The sequence below is a fragment of the Thunnus albacares genome, chromosome 13 (genome assembly GCF_914725855.1).
Source record: "Thunnus albacares chromosome 13, fThuAlb1.1, whole genome shotgun sequence".
Classification (NCBI taxonomy): Eukaryota; Metazoa; Chordata; class Actinopteri; order Scombriformes; family Scombridae; genus Thunnus; species Thunnus albacares.
Genome location: NC_058118.1, coordinates 22,869,640 through 22,886,198, shown reverse-complemented (window position 1 = coordinate 22,886,198; position 16,559 = coordinate 22,869,640). Strand labels below are relative to the sequence as shown.

The 16,559-nt window shown below is 37.5% G+C and overlaps 3 protein-coding genes and 3 non-coding genes across 6 annotated transcripts; 2 read left to right on the top strand and 4 right to left on the bottom strand.

Moving 5' to 3' along the window:
- Positions 1–3,960: 3,960 nt before the first annotated feature.
- Positions 3,961–4,032, top strand: trnad-guc. Its single transcript has one exon. It is a non-coding gene; the product is annotated as a tRNA-Asp (tRNA).
- Positions 4,033–5,172: 1,140 nt separating this feature from the next.
- On the top strand, positions 5,173–5,650 carry LOC122994899 (histone H3). The gene has a single exon (XM_044369663.1). The coding sequence runs from the start codon at positions 5,194–5,196 to the stop codon at positions 5,602–5,604; it is 411 nt and encodes a 136-aa protein (XP_044225598.1). The 5' UTR covers positions 5,173–5,193; the 3' UTR covers positions 5,605–5,650.
- A 2,375-nt stretch (positions 5,651–8,025) lies between these two features.
- Positions 8,026–8,482, bottom strand: LOC122994891 (histone H2B 3-like). Its single transcript, XM_044369657.1, has one exon. The coding sequence runs from the start codon at positions 8,437–8,439 to the stop codon at positions 8,071–8,073; it is 369 nt and encodes a 122-aa protein (XP_044225592.1). The 5' UTR covers positions 8,440–8,482; the 3' UTR covers positions 8,026–8,070.
- Positions 8,483–9,421: 939 nt separating this feature from the next.
- On the bottom strand, positions 9,422–9,820 carry LOC122994892 (histone H4). The gene has a single exon (XM_044369658.1). It carries the CDS (start codon positions 9,784–9,786, stop codon positions 9,475–9,477), a length of 312 nt encoding a protein of 103 aa, XP_044225593.1. The 5' UTR covers positions 9,787–9,820; the 3' UTR covers positions 9,422–9,474.
- Positions 9,821–11,844: 2,024 nt separating this feature from the next.
- trnay-gua lies at positions 11,845–11,933 on the bottom strand. The gene is given in 2 exon segments: positions 11,845–11,880; positions 11,897–11,933. It is a non-coding gene; the product is annotated as a tRNA-Tyr (tRNA).
- A 2,107-nt stretch (positions 11,934–14,040) lies between these two features.
- On the bottom strand, positions 14,041–14,129 carry trnay-gua. Its single transcript is given in 2 exon segments — positions 14,041–14,076; positions 14,093–14,129. It is a non-coding gene; the product is annotated as a tRNA-Tyr (tRNA).
- Between the last annotated feature and the right edge of the window lie 2,430 nt (positions 14,130–16,559).

Genomic DNA, 16,559 nt, shown 5'->3' with positions numbered 1-16,559 from the left:
CCTGATTCATCCAATGATTGTACAACATTCATTTGAATCTGCTCACATTTTCTTGATCTGTTTGAAGCCAGAGACTATAGAGACATTTTCTATGTTTACATTTATATGTTTTTTCAACTATTTTAAGGTCTTACATCACTTCACCCATATTATCAAAGTTCAAGCCTTGCTTGAACTGTTGAGTCCTAGCATCAAATCCCAGTCTTTCACACATCTCTCACCTATTGCTAAAAAAAAAAAAAGTAAGCCATTGTAAAGCTTTACTCATATTGAGGTCCCTCTTTATTCACCTTATAGTATCTCTGCTTTTTGCTCTTGTTTCCTATGACCTGTAGAAAAGTTTGAGTGACCTAATGATTAGAGGGAACAGTAGGACTGCAATGAGGGCCTTGAATTTTGTTGAAAATGGACTGACCGACTCACTTTGGGTCTTAATGTTTAGAGAAGACAAACTAGATCTACAAATGACACCTTCACAGGGAAAAAATGCATGGATGCTACATATGCAATTTCAAGTTGTGGTCTAAAAAAAAAATGTATTGGGAGACAGCCTCCAATATTTTAAGGTGAATTTACAGCCTAAATAATTTGAAATGAAATTACTTATCTTTTTTAAAATAAGCATGTGTTGCACATGTCAATATGTATGATAACAAAAAACACTGTCATGGCAGCATCTCACAAAAAAAACAAAACAAAAGAAGTTGTCAGCCCTCACAAATAAGTGTATATCACTTTTTTAATGATGCACAGCAGCAAAAAAGGGTTTCAGCCCTAGGCTTTCCTCAGCATTAGGATGGAACATAGGATACAACAAACATACATTTTTATCATCATTTGATTTGATATGTAGCCTCAACAACAATATGTTGTGCATCAAGACCTAAATACAATAGCTCTCTGTAGCCTCAAGCACACTATAAGTGGCAGGTTATGAAGAATGATGGCAGTGTACACACAATATATAAGAAATATGCCTCTGAAGAAGAGTGTCAGATGGATATGTTGGATAAGTGCTTGTAATTACTGTCAAATACTATTTATATACAGTAAATCTCATACATTAATTGGAAAAGTCTGTAGACAGTTGCATGTAATTACTTTCAAATAATGTTTATATGAAGTAATGATTATTGAACTTATGTTTTTGTATGCCATTTTCACATGATCCTATTTTTTGTACTGTATAAAACCAGTATTTACCAGGAATTTACTGTAAATAGATGAGACAATCACATACAATTAAGCCTAAAGCTCTCAAGATACCTTTAATGGGTGTTCAAGGAGGATAATTTGAATATAATTTTACGTAATTTTTTTGTGTTTTACATCTGGTAATCTGTGCCTTGATTGGGCGGCCTTAAGCATAAATTGGATAATTCTATGAATTTACAAAAGAATACTGTATAAAACAGGCCTTTATTTAAATTAGGTAATTTTAAAGTATTTCTTCAATGTTTTCCATTTTTTTGTGCACATTTATACATTTATTCAGCATTCTAGCAATATTTTATATATTTTTTGTTTCTATTTTACAATAGTTGGACTGTAAAAATGCAGATAATGTCTACAGTAAATATCTGTATTTAAAAAAAAAAAATTCTTTGTAGAATAACTAAAGGGTTTTTTTTTTTTTTACCAATATTTGACGGTAAGTGTTTTTACTTTTTTTACTTTTTTTTTTTACATTAAATTTAAAGTAAAAAAAAACAGAAAGTTGCCTGAATTTCACATTCAGTAATAGGATGTGTATTATTTGTATTTTTACATAGAATTCAATGTAATGTAACATTCAAGACCATTAAGTAATTGAAAAATCCTGTTAAAAAACTATAATATTCCATTATATTAATTTACACATTTTTAATAAAAATAGTTTACTGTGTTTTTATGGCATTTACACTTAATGTAGAAAAAAAAACTGATAATAATACAGTAAATTTCTGTGAAATAACGTTTTCTTTTTACAGTGCAGCCTGTTGCTGCCAACATGTCATTTTACAATAAACCTTTCTTGTTGTCGCAATATATAAATACATAAGAATAAACACAGTTTGCCTGGAGACATCTCACAGCCAATGAAAGATTAATTAAAAGTTTTTAAATTCACCAAACATGCACACATGTATTCAACAGTGAAATTCTGAGAATATTTATCAAGTCGGGTCTTGTTTGGTTGATATGATCAACCAATTATGTTATATATCTTGTTTTTTTTTTTTTTTAGCATGAACTAACACCAAATACCAGCATTTATAGCCTAAACTTGCAATGACCGTCACTAGATGAGCTTTTGAAACAGTCTCAACTAAATGTTAGATTGAAGATGAACGAGACTGAAAACACAATTTGACAGTAAATAATCATCTTTTAAAGATTACAATAATTGTTCTGATGTACAGGAACATAACTTACTGATCAATGTAATTAGCTTCAGTGTGTCTGCAACACGATGTGATCAGCTCCTCCCTGAAGTAAATCTGATTAATAACATTTTTATTTGATATTTAAACGTGATGTAAAACATTGTTTCTACTGTATTTGTATTTTCTTTCTCTGGGAACCTGAAGTGCATTTTATATCTTATTATTTAAGTTACATATAATTGATTTCTTTAAAGGCAGATGTAGATTTTTCTTTTTTTTAGACTCTGTGTTATTAAATTCAACTATTTTTTTTATTAAACATGGGAGAAAATAGCCTCATAACCTCAAGATGAGGTGACAAAACCACAGATGATTATTTTATAATTGATGATCATTTTTTTTGTAACAGTAAAGTCAGTTAAACAAGTTAAACAAGACACCTGAAAAAATCAGAAAACTCCATTATGGAGTTTTAGTCTTTGTAAATAAAATTATTATTTCATCAATGTTCCCATTTTCAATAAAGGGAGACAAAGTTCTGATTTATAATTCGGTGAAAGCCGTCTTTTAACAACACTGATGTTTTCACATTTTATGATCATTTGGGTTAATATTCAGTATTCTGGTATAAATAACTACATTTATATTTATTCTTTGTTCTTCTTCAAATAACACTTAAACTGAAAAAGTCAATTACATGTTCATAGACTGGAGAAAATAATTTAAGCACAAAATAATTTAATATTTTTCCCAATGAAGAACAACATTGAAAACCTTTTTTTCCCCCATTTTGCCACAGTAATTACAGTGTGAACTACTACTACAAGGTGGAGAGCGCAAACTTAGTTTGACCCACAATTTCACAACAACTACTGTAGCGGCCATTTGTCAAGAATCACAATCAGACTTACAATCAAAGAGCCACTTGTGCACCATGGGAACAAGATGTACGCAGACTAAAGAAGTCCAGTGTCCATGCAAAGTTTTGTGTTTCATAATGTTTATTCCTCAAAAACTTCTTCTTGTTTATTGGCGGATCGCAAACCAACTTTAAAAGTGCAAACAAAAAAACAATTTAAAAAAACCTAAACAAAGCACAAATGACAAAAAAATAAATCACACCCTATTTCCCTGTATTATATAACCTTTCAACTCCCTTCTAATTTCCCTGAAGCCCTGTCCTGTGTTCAGTATTGATTTTAAACTTAATTCCTGCCTTGTCTCATGTATCATATTTCTTAATTTCTCCCTCTCTGAATATTATTTACTACAACCTTAATAGTATAATGATTTCCTGCTGCCTGTCATGCTCTACCTACCTGTATAACCTTAGGAGCCCACAGTGTTAGCCAATTTACAAAACAAAATAAAAACAATTAACAATAATACTATATGCTAAACAAGCAAATTATTAAACAAAACAAACAATTATCAACAAAAAATACTCTCAGAATCTGATCTAGATAAAGTTAATATCTACAGTCGTCAGACAATACAAATTCTAAATCAAATAACAACCAGACTAACAAATAGCGCCAACATTCCCATTCCGGGGAAACTTTAAATTATTCAGAACTGCCCTTTAATGCAGCTTTCCTCGTTAGTATAGTGGACAGTATCTCCGCCTGTCACGCGGAAGACCGGGGTTCGATTCCCCGACGGGGAGGATCAATACTTTTATGAAGTTACCTGACCTCAGACCCGGATATGAATAATCTGACTAACTCACATGTTTATAACCCGGGATCACATGTTCCTGACTCACGTATTTCTCTGTAATAAATCACCGTAGTTTGTGCGGAAACTGACTTGACTTGGTTGGTTTTAAACGTTGTGCTTTGCAGTTGTTGTATTTCATATTTGTTAATGTCAGCAACGACTTTTCCCCAAATAAGATATACTATATAAACATATGCCTAACATTTACTTCAACCCATATTAACCGTCAAAAAGGGTTCATAATTATGTGAGTTTAATCCCAGAAGTCAAATGAGAAATACAGCCTGCATCTGTTCCTCATGTTTCTCATATTGACTAGCAGGAACATAAACATATATATATATGATGTGTTTGTATTAAATGTTGAGGGCAACATCCCATAATATTAGTAAACTGAGTAGGACAACAGCGGCTTTATTTGGACTGTAAATGACGAAAAATTTAACACCTCTGCAGCAAGTAAGAGGAAGCCGTAAGAAGAAACTTGAACTTCACATATTAAACAGGACTTAAACTCTCAGGTGAAGGCGTGGGTGGTCCTGAAAAGGACCTTTGAGTTGTTGCCATTAACAGCAGGTTTACTTGGAGCTGGTGTACTTGGTAACGGTCTCGGTGCCTTCAGACACAGCGTGTTTGGCCAGCTCACCGGGCAGCAGCAGGCGGACGGCGGTCTGGATCATAATGTGCGCACAGTTTTATAAATCTGATTATTTTTTGGTGCTCGCCCTTCCCGGTTTTTGAGTGCACGTACATTTGTGGTATAAGGCTAAGGACTGTTTTATAAATGAGGCCGCTCGACTTTAGTGAAAAAAGTAAATAAAGGATGTGAACATATAATTGTATATGAGCAGAAATTACTGAACTCTTGTCATAAATATAAACTTGTCTTCTTTGTTTTCTTCTTTCTTCCGGAGCCGTTAGTCAGCTGGTGTGGGGGCGGGGTTTACTTTGAATTTCTTGTCCAATAGTAGATGAGCTGAGCGCGCGCTCCTCCCGGCCTGGACCAATGAGCGGCGCCGCGACTCCGGCAGCTCCTTTATAAAGACGCAACTCACAGACAGGCGGCATTCATTGTGTTTCCGTTGAAACAGAAGAACAACAGAGAAAAATGGCAAGAACAAAGCAGACCGCCCGTAAATCCACCGGAGGCAAAGCCCCCAGAAAGCAGCTGGCCACCAAGGCTGCCCGTAAGAGCGCCCCGGCCACCGGCGGCGTCAAGAAGCCCCACCGTTACAGGCCCGGTACCGTGGCTCTGAGAGAGATCCGTCGTTACCAGAAGTCCACCGAGCTGCTGATCCGCAAGCTGCCCTTCCAGCGCCTGGTGAGGGAGATCGCTCAGGACTTCAAGACCGACCTGCGCTTCCAGAGCTCCGCTGTCATGGCTCTGCAGGAGGCCAGCGAGGCTTACCTGGTCGGTCTGTTCGAGGACACCAACCTGTGCGCCATCCACGCCAAGAGGGTCACCATCATGCCCAAAGACATCCAGCTGGCCCGCCGCATCCGTGGAGAGAGAGCTTAAACTGTCTGCTGATCCACCAACCACAACGGCTCTTTTAAGAGCCACATCACCCTCTGATAGAGCAGCATGTCCTATTAACTTATTTTATATTCGTATATCATGTTTTATTAGTGAGAATATTTAAAGACATCTGTGTGTAATTCCCTTCTGAAGTGAATCAATTCAAAGTGCAATGTTTTAGTCATGGTTGAAAAATTGATCCAGAGAGATTATGATATAAAGTGTAGATAATATCAGCATTACTAGTCCTTCAGCTGTAGGTGTGCATCTATTCAATTAGTAGAATTACTGTTGCCCAGTACTATCTCACTTTAACAGTTTCATTGTACAATTTGGTCACATGATCCCAGTTTCATAAGGTACATTAATTGATAAAACTGACTTTTTAATGTAATTATGTTATTGATTAATAATTATTTGCATGACCCCCGTTTGGCAGGAGAGGGAGCTCCTTTATTAGGCGGTTATGTGTAAAAAATGGTGACTGCAGTTATTAACATGGTCTGAACTGAGCAGCATCAAATACAGAAAATCACTCAGGGTGACATTGACATTGAACTGTAAATGTATTATGATGTTTAATCAGATATCCTGGTAAAATAACTGATTTGGAAAATCAAAAAGATTTCCTCTTAATGTGTTTATTATGACTGGTAAAAGGTATAAAATGACACAATGATATGAATGAGAATAGAAAGGAGGGCAGTTGTTTTTTGGGGCTTTTTGGGGCTGGTCAGCAAATCTCCAGGTTAATAATTATTATTTGTTATAATTATTAACTAGTATAATTAGTTTCAAAATGATGTCTAAATGTCATGTAGGCTAATGTATAGACTGGCCATTCTTATATTATAAGCATGATTTCTACACATAATGACTAGATTATCTTCTATTAAATGTTGATTTCTGATTATGTTGGTAACACAACCAACAACCATTTGAACAAGCGTGTTTGTTTTGTTTTGTTTTTTTCTCAGTAACAAACAAAAAAAACCCTTAAATCTAGAAAGTCAACAGTTGAAATCTTTTCTTGTATTGATATGAAGAATATTTGAAAATGTATTTTGGTCACGTTCAGGCAAATATTTCAGCATTTATGAAACAAAAGAACAAAATGGCAGAAATACCAACTGCTTGGACTGATAATAAATATTAAAACAAAATCTAAACAAATCTTATGCAGTAAAAAGCAGATACGGTACATATTTTTTAAAATAAAAAAAACATATATACTTGCCTGATCTTATTGATTTGATTATTTTACTGTGTAACTGGTGCAAGTGGTCTAACAGATGTCCATTTTCAAATATAGTTTTGTCTCAGTTTTTCTTCTCTCGTGTTTCTTAAGTTTATTTTCTATTTTTTGGATTGTTTCAAACATTTCTCTGATCATTAACATCCACAGTAATGTTGCCATAACTGTTTGACATATTTGATTTCACAGACGGCTCCTCTTGCTGTCTCGTTATTTTGAAAACTCACAAAGTGTAATTCTCTAGATGCATTTTCTAGCTGACAGAAGCTGCCGTCTGGTCTTCAGCTTGATACGATCTGATCAAAAAACTTTACACCTTGTATCTTTGTTATAGTCTTCACATTATTTGACTCCACAGGTGTGCTGTGACTGTATGCTCAGTCTGAACCAAACATCACTTTATATAGTATTGTGATTTTATTATATATTTTTAGATGTGTATTAAACCTATAAGCTGACATTTGCTGCTTATATGAAAATATTTCAGCCTGTAAATTGAATTATTGAGGCAGAAATTAGCCTCCATTCATTTGTTGTATATTCATTGCGTTGTGAAAGTCAACGTAGATTATTTAGATTCTTTGTTAGGTCACCTCTGAAGTATTGCATGCAAACTTTATAGTATAACAGCAGCGATACCTTGTGGTCAAAATATATAGTGCATCAGTATTTAGTCCAATGGACGCCTGTGAGTCTTTTCACCATATACCGTATAAAAGATCTAATTACAGATTTATTGCCCACATTGACACACACAAATGTATGCAAATATAACCTAAAATCTGCCCCAGATTAATTTTGCAGATCATTTAAATACAGTAACAAAGCCAGTGTTACCACTACACTAAAACCATACCAGTAATCTATAAAAACATGACATGTTAAGATTTGTTTTATTGAGCTCCACATGGTTACACCAAAACATTCATCTCCCATCATTAAAATTTGACATGTCACACTAGCAATGAAGAAAAAAAAAAGTCAATATTTAGTGTAACAAATCATACCAAGTGTGGAGTAGAGACTAAAAACTTTTGGTCCAACTATTTGTTTACAGTTTAGTCAAACATTAAACAAAACGCTGATATCTTAAAATACAACAATACTTATCAGTGGAGAAAATTGAACACATTTAGAAGGAGTAAAGCTCTCAGTTGAAGTTGTGGGTGGTCCTGAAAAGGACCTTTGTGTTGTTGGTACAGACAGCGGGTTTACTTGGAGCTGGTGTACTTGGTGACGGCCTTGGTGCCCTCAGACACGGCGTGTTTGGCCAGCTCACCGGGCAGCAGCAGACGGACGGCGGTCTGGATCTCCCTGGAGGTGATGGTGGAGCGCTTGTTGTAGTGAGCAAGGCGGGAAGCCTCACCGGCGATGCGCTCAAAGATGTCCCCCACGAAAGAGTTCATGATGCCCATGGCCTTGGAGGAGATGCCGGTATCGGGGTGGACCTGCTTCAGCACTTTGTACACGTAGATGGCATAGCTCTCCTTGCGGGTCTTTCTCTTCTTCTTGCCGGTCTTGGTGGCTTTAGACACGGCCTTCTTGGAGCCTTTCTTCGGGGCTTTCACTGGATCAGGCATGGTTAGTCGTTGGATTTCCTCAAACGAATAATTATTACGCCTCCAAACGGCCTCTATATATCCATCTGATGCAAATTCGACTGCGCCGTTGCTCGAACAGGATTGGTTGATTTCTTGTTAGCTAGACTGAGCATGCGCAACACAAACACCGTCCCAACCTCTGAAGAACGATCTGACCGCCTTTTTACTTATAAACCCACCTCATCTGAAAAGTGTCCACTGTTTATTATATAATATGCTGTACAAAAACCCATAACTATAGAGAAATAAACACATTGTATTTAGATTTAGTATCCTCTAAGATGATCTGTTTTACTGATCTATGATAAAAATTAATAATAATAAAACCTATGGATAGATTTTATTTCATCAAGTTTTTGGTGCTGTTCTCTGTGGAATAACAGTACTTTCCAAAAATGATGTTAATATGAATTCTATTGATTCTCCTGTGCTGAACCCAGCTGACACATGAAGATCATGTAACCCCATTTATCATCTCAAAACACCTCAGATTTGTTTTGAGAAGTTTTCACAACCTAGTCACCTGAAAATAAAGCTTATTAATAACTTTTAGCTATGTTCAAAGCACCAGTAAATGATTTGTCATTAATTAAGCCCTTAATTTCTTCATCTTTATGGTGCTCAACTCACCAAGCATGAGCACAAATTGAAAGAAACATTGAAATTACATACAAAAGCTACATATATGTAATGACTAATTTTTTTTTGTAACCCCATAAATCATCTCAGATTTATTCTGAAAGAAAGGAGAGTGTTTTCACAACCTGGTCACCTAAAAATTAAGCCTATTAATAGTTTATAGTTATATACAGAAAGTGCCAAATGATTTGCTTATTAATAAAGCCCTTAATTGCTTATGTACCGAGTCAGAGCATAGACAGAAGTTGCAAGAAGCATTGAAATTATATACAAAGGCTTCATTTGTTAATACATTGTAACAGGACATCTCTTTGATGAGGTGGGCGGCTCTTAAAAGAGCCTTTGTGTTTCGATATTAGCGGGTCAGGATCTGGTTTAACCTCCGAAGCCGTACAGGGTGCGGCCCTGCCTCTTCAGTGCGTACACCACGTCCATGGCGGTCACGGTCTTTCTCTTGGCGTGCTCGGTGTAGGTGACGGCATCACGGATCACGTTCTCCAGGAACACCTTCAGCACACCGCGAGTCTCCTCGTAGATCAGACCGGAGATACGCTTGACTCCACCGCGGCGAGCCAGACGGCGGATGGCGGGTTTGGTGATTCCCTGGATGTTATCACGGAGAACTTTACGGTGACGCTTGGCGCCTCCTTTACCGAGTCCTTTGCCTCCCTTGCCTCTTCCGCTCATTTTTACTGATCTTGTCTCTGACGAGTTAAGAGTCGAGTATGAGACATTTTAACTGAGCTTCGCTACTTAAAGCGTGTCTGCGGACGTAAGAGAGGACGGGTGGCGGCAACTTTGCTGGGCGACGCCGAACTCAGCAGCTCCGCCTACGTAGTGTTTAAAACTGCATTACAAAACGTTGAGCCTTAATATTGTTGTCCTTTTATGAAAGCGGATTACTCACATAAAACATGATAAAACCTGACAATCTGACTGACAGACTGACTCTTCATATCGGTCTGAATGTGATAGTTTAACAACCGATGCAGCGTTTATGAAGTTTTTATGAACTGTTGAGTGTTGAATGGATCGGACTAGCTGACGTTAGCAGCTTTATTTCAGCTTTATTTCCAGATGATGCACCAGCTGATTTAAAATAGACATCATCTGAATAAAGCCGTCAGGAAACTCTATGCCTCCATCACAGCCCAGATCAAGGCCAATAATATAAATATATATATTTATATTTATTCATATATCTTTGTGTCTTCAGGTTTGTGTAAGATTTCTGGTAAAATACAGAGACTGTCCCACATTACTTGCCCTTTAATTGCACATGTTTGTTCTTTATAATTTCATCTAATATCTCATTACATCTATTCATAATTATCTTATCTTACCATGTCTGGCTCTCCCTCTCCTCCTTCTCCACATTGAGAGATCTCCAACCCAGAGAGCATTTCTGGAGATGGCGGCAGAGACATTTTTAACAAAAACTATTTTCAATCTGGTACCAAACTATATAGCTCCCAGCCCCCCCTCCCATATTCTTTGCTTTTATATAATGGGTGCTTTTCTTTACGCTAACGTGTCTCCTCGATTCCCTCACTTGCGTCTCTTCCTCGCGTCTTAGCTCCTCCCAACGAGGATGAGAGAGGGTGATGTGAGGAAGGAGGAATTTAATTCACCAAACGAGACGTCCTCGCTTACTCCAGCGTCATCTTGCGGAGACAACTACTCATGACGCACATCGCCTCAACTGTTAAATATGTAGAAGTCAGCTCTCAATATGTAGAACTTATTAAGTTCATAAACAGTTTAAACTCTAAAGTTTTAACTCAAAATTCATTCATACAATCAATTAATACTTTACACTGTTACTTAATAATTTCTACATAGTGATAGCTGGAAGGAAAACACCTAATAACTGCTCCAATTTTATCATTTGATTATAGATCAGCGTCTGTCTGTCACAGAATAAGACAAAAATAGACAGTTTAAATCCGTTAATTACTGAAAGAACAGAACTGACATAAGGGAGCAATAAAAACAGCTGTAGCCTGCAGAATATGAATATAAATAAAGAAAATGTTGGTTATTTAGTTTGTGAAAGTCTGATGTGCTTTTCAGGCTCAGGGTGATTTTATAGGAGACATGCAGCTGTGCAGCGTCATATTTTCCTGAAGGAGCTGACACGTACTTAACGGAGAAGAAGAAAGGAGAAGCCTTTTGGCTTATGAAGAAAAAGAAAGTTACAACAGTGTTTTTTGTGATTGATTCATGATTGAGTAAGTTTTAATTTTATGAACAAATATGACTGACTGCTGTTTTGCTTTCATTCCTTCTCCACAGGTAGTTTTGCTGATCTGCTTTATTACAACAACAGCCCACCTGTTTACTGTCCTGTCAGATCAGCTGACCAATCAATAAACACATCGAATCAAAAGGGTGTTGCCGTCCGGTAAAAAAAAAACTTAGTTTAGATACACCTGCGGTTCCTTGCTCTAAGCTCTAAGCTCTAAGCTCCTCCTGGAGCCTCCTCTCCCCTTGCTCCTCAGGTGCATTTAAAGGATTGGAAGATCCTCCATGATGGCGGAGTGAGATCGGTTTCCGGGTCATGGAGGAAAGAGGACACGAGGAAACACAGAATTAGCGTAATGAAAGGTCAAATGTTGAGGCCAACCACTTTATGTACCAGCAGGCGTGAAAAAGCTTTTCTTTGTTTGAACAAATCAAGAATGGCAAGCCAAAACGCTGAAAAGGATTGACATTTTTCTAATGATTTAGCACACAAATGAAATCTCCTTCGAGCCGGAGTTGAACCAGCGACCTAAGGATGACTACCGTTTTCCACCTACAGTCCTCCGCTCTACCAACTGAGCTATCGAAGGGAGCGCATCCTGAACCATCGTTCAGGTTTTGCATGCAAACAGAAACTGATGTGTGACCAAATTCATTTTGGGAAAACTTCACCATTATCAGTTGAACATGGAAAACAACCACCTGTATTACATTAAATGTGTCTTTAAAACGACAACACTTATTACAAACTTACTACTAATCATTGACGAATCACTACACGTGGTTTGTAGTCAGCTATCGACTCATTTTAAAAAAGACGGGACAGCCGCTCCACTCGACCCTGCGGCTGAATGCCGCACCGCCTGATTTGGTCTGAATATGGCCTTACTATCATGAATACTGATAAAATATTTGCCAAGATAGTCATGAACAGAATTATATATTAGATGACATTAAAGAAAATGAATAAACTTGTGCAATTAAGGGTCGGGTGATGTGGGATAATCTCTGCACTTTAAGAAAAATCTTACATAAACCTGAAGACACAAAAGGTTTTTATATTATTGGACTAGATCAAGAAAAAGCCTTAGACTACATTTCCAGATAATCTCTGGGCCGTGATGAATGCAAACGGCTTTCCTGAAGGCGTTAATCATATGGTAAGATGTCTATATTTTAAATCAAGTGTTCATGTCAATGTAAATGGTGTTTTAACTGAGTCTTTTGAAGTGGAGAGAGGTGTAAAGCAGGGCTGTCCTTTGAGCGCTGCTCTATATGTTCTAGCAATCAGCCCATTAATTAAACAAATGAATGAAGATTGTTGTATTATGGGAACATTGGTAGGACATGCGCACAAGGTCACAGCTATCGCATATGCTGATGACATTAGACATGTCCGGTGGCTGATATCTGTGGGAAGACTTCCTGTTAGCGCTGTTGTGTCTTGGAGTTGTTATGTTACTAAAAAAATGATCATTTTCAATGATGATGAGACTGATGATGAGACCCAACAGTATCTCTTAATGAACTGTTACAGAGCTCAGGAAGTCTGGGACAAACTGAAAGCTGTTGGTGTAAATTTTAATTTATGTTACAATTCTGTTATGTATTGTATTGTTGATGATAAACTGCCATCTAAGCATACTGAACTAATATAATTAATTATTTGGGTTGTATTTTCAAAATTGTGGAAAACCAGATGGTCATGATAATACAAGAGGCTGTGATCGACAGTGACACCGTAGTTAAACTGATACTGACTTCCAGAGGAGGAAAACTACGGACAAATCTTAGCACTTCCCCCTGGAACATACTGGACTTATGAACTGACAGCACTTTATATAAGAATACTGGAACTTTTCGCACTTTATTGATGTTTTTGCACTTTGGCACTGGTTGCACTTTATTGTTAATGTAAATTGTTGTTGTTCTTGTAAATCTTAATTATGTGAAATTCAATAAAGACCTTTAAAAAAAAAAGGGAAAAAAGACAATTGTCTTACCCTATATGTTTGTTTAAGTGAACAACATTCATGACAAATGTACTATCGACCTACTTAAAGCCCTTGAACACCACTACACATGGTCAACATGAGCTCTCCTTGACTAGGTGCTACAACATAGTGCACCACCTGACGTTGAAGGGTTTATTTTAGTCCGAACAGATGAAGCAATGAACTCCACGTGCTGGAAACACTTGCCTTGATTTTCTTCTGATGTTAACAAGGAACAAACACCTCCTTCCAGCCGGAGTTGAACCAGCAACCTAAGAATTACTGCCATTATCAACCTACAGTCCTCTGCTCTCAAAACTGAGCTATCCAGTATAGCATGCACCTTTCTTCAGGTTTTGCATGGGTGCAGACATTGATGGCTAACCAAACTTTGTTTAGTAAGACCTCAACATTTGAATGCGTTAAACATGACAAACAGCCATCCCTTTTTCACCCTACATGTTTGCTTGAAGCAAGAACGTTTATGAGGAACAAACTAACTATTTACTTAAACTCACCACCAAATCACTAAAAATGTCCTCTTAGTTTGTCTAACTTCTATAAGGTCCAAAATTGAGGCCAACCACTTTATGTACCACCAGGCATGAAAGAGCTTTTCTTTGTTTGAACAAAGAAAGCCATAATGCTGAAAAGGATTGACTACACATTTTTCCAATGATTTAATGCACAAATGAAAAACATCTCCTTCGAGCCGGAGTTGAACCAGCGACCTAAGGATAACTAACGTTTTCCACCTACAGTCCTCCGCTCTACCAACTGAGCTATCGAAGGGAGCGCATCCTGAACCATTGTTCAGGTTTTGCATGGGAACAAAAACTGATGTCTGGTTGAATTCATTTTGGGAAAATTTCATCATTATGAATTGACCATGGAAAACAACCACCTGTATTACATCCAATGTGTCTTTAAAAGGACAATACTCATCACAAACTTACTACTAATCTAGTTAAAGTCATTGAAGAACCACTACACATTGTGAACACAACCCCCCCGGGCTAGGTGATATCAATTTCGACATAGAGGTTGGCCAGGTGTTTACCACCTGATGTGGAAGGGCTTTTTTCAGTCCCAGAAGATGAACTCCATGTGCCTGAAAACCATTGCCTTGAATATTCTTCCAACACTAACAATGTACAAATGAAAAACATCTCCTTCGAGCCAGAGTTGAACCAGCGACCTAAGGATAACTGCCTTTATTAACCTACAGTCCTCTGCTCTACCAACTGAGCTATCGAAGGTTGGGCCTCCTGTAACATCGTTCAGGTTTTGCTTCAGAACACAAAATGGTGTTTGACCAAATTTTGTTAGGCAAAACTTCACCATTATGAGCTGAACATAGAAAACAGACAACTGTCTTAGCCTATATGTTTGATTAAATGAACAACATTCATGACAAATGTACTACTGATCTACTTAAAGCCCTTAAACAACCACTACACATGGTCAACATGAGTTCTCCTCGACTAGGTGCAACAACATAGTGCACCACCCTTTCTTCAGGTTTTGCATGGGTGCAGACATCGATGTCTAACCAAACTTTGTTTAGTAAGACCTCAACATTTGAATGCGTTAAACATGATAAACAGCCGTCCCTTTTTCACCCTACATGTTTGCTTGAAGCAAGAACGTTTATGAGGAACAAACTAACTATTTACTTAAACTCACCACCAAACCAGTAAAAATGTCTTCTTAGTTTGTCTAACTTCTATAAGGTCCAACATTGAGGCCAATCACTTTATGTACCACCAGGCGTGGAAGAGCTTTTCTGTGTGTGAACAAATCAAGAATGGCAAGCCACAATGCTGAAAAGGATTGACCACACATTTTTCCAATGATTTAATGCACAAATGAAAAACATCTCCTTCGAGCCAGAGTTGAACCAGCGACCTAAGGATGACTAACGTTTTCCACCTACAGTCCTCCGCTCTACCAACTGAGCTATCGAAGGGAATGCATCCGGAACCATTGTTCAGGTTTTGCATGGGATCAAAAACTGATGTTTGAATTCATTTTGGGAAAATTTCATCACTATGAGTTGAACATAGAAAACAACTACCACATTAAATGTGTCTTTAAAACAACAACATCCATCACAAACCTACTACTAATATAGTTAAAGTCACTGAAGAACCACTACACGTGGTGAACATGACCTCCCCTGAACTAGGTGATATCAATTTTGACATAGAAGTGGGTCAGGTGTTCACCACCTGACGTGGAAGGGCTTTTTTCAGTCGTAGAAGATGAGGCAATGAACCCCATGTGCCTGAAAACCATTGCCTTGAATATTCTTCCAACACTAACAATGTACAAATGAAAAACATCTCCTTCGAGCCGGAGTTAAACAAGTGACCTAAGGATAACTGCCATTATCAACCTACAGTCCTCCGCTCTACCAACTGAGCTATCGAAGGGAGGATCTCCTGTACCATCGTTCAGGTTTTGCATGGGATCAAAAACTGATGTTTGAATTCATTTTGGGAAAATTTCATCACTATGAGTTGAACATAGAAAACAACTACCACATTAAATGTGTCTTTAAAACAACAACATCCATCACAAACCTACTACTAATATAGTTAAAGTCACTGAAGAACCACTACACGTGGTGAACATGACCTCCCCTGAACTAGGTGATATCAATTTTGACATAGAAGTGGGTCAGGTGTTCACCACCTGACGTGGAAGGGCTTTTTTCAGTCGTAGAAAATGAGGCAATGAACCCCATGTGCCTGAAAGCCATTGCCTTGAATATTCTTCCAACACTAACAATGTACAAATGAAAAACATCTCCTTCGAGCCGGAGTTAAACAAGTGACCTAAGGATAACTGCCATTATCAACCTACAGTCCTCCGCTCTACCAACTGAGCTATCGAAGGGAGGATCTCCTGTACCATCGTTCAGGTTTTTCATGGGAACACAAACTGGTGTTTGACCAAATTCTGTTTGGCAAAACTTCACCATTATGAGTTGAACATGGAAAACAACCACATGTATTAGCTACATTCAATGTGTCTTTAAAAGGAATATATTAATCACAAACTTACTTCTAATCTACTTAATGTCATTGAAGAACCACTACACATTGTGAACATGACCTCCCCTGGGCTAGGTGATATCAATTTCGACATTGAGGTTGGCCAGGTGTTCACCACCTGACGTGGAAGGGCTTTTTTCAGTCCCAGAAGATGAAGCAATGA

Excerpts from the sequence above, each read along its gene's own strand:
- LOC122994891 (XM_044369657.1), bottom strand. The coding sequence starts at position 8,439 with ATGCCTGATCCAGTGAAAGCCCCGAAGAAAGGCTCCAAGAAGGCCGTG.
- LOC122994892 (XM_044369658.1), bottom strand. The coding sequence starts at position 9,786 with ATGAGCGGAAGAGGCAAGGGAGGCAAAGGACTCGGTAAAGGAGGCGCC.
- LOC122994899 (XM_044369663.1), top strand. The coding sequence starts at position 5,194 with ATGGCAAGAACAAAGCAGACCGCCCGTAAATCCACCGGAGGCAAAGCC.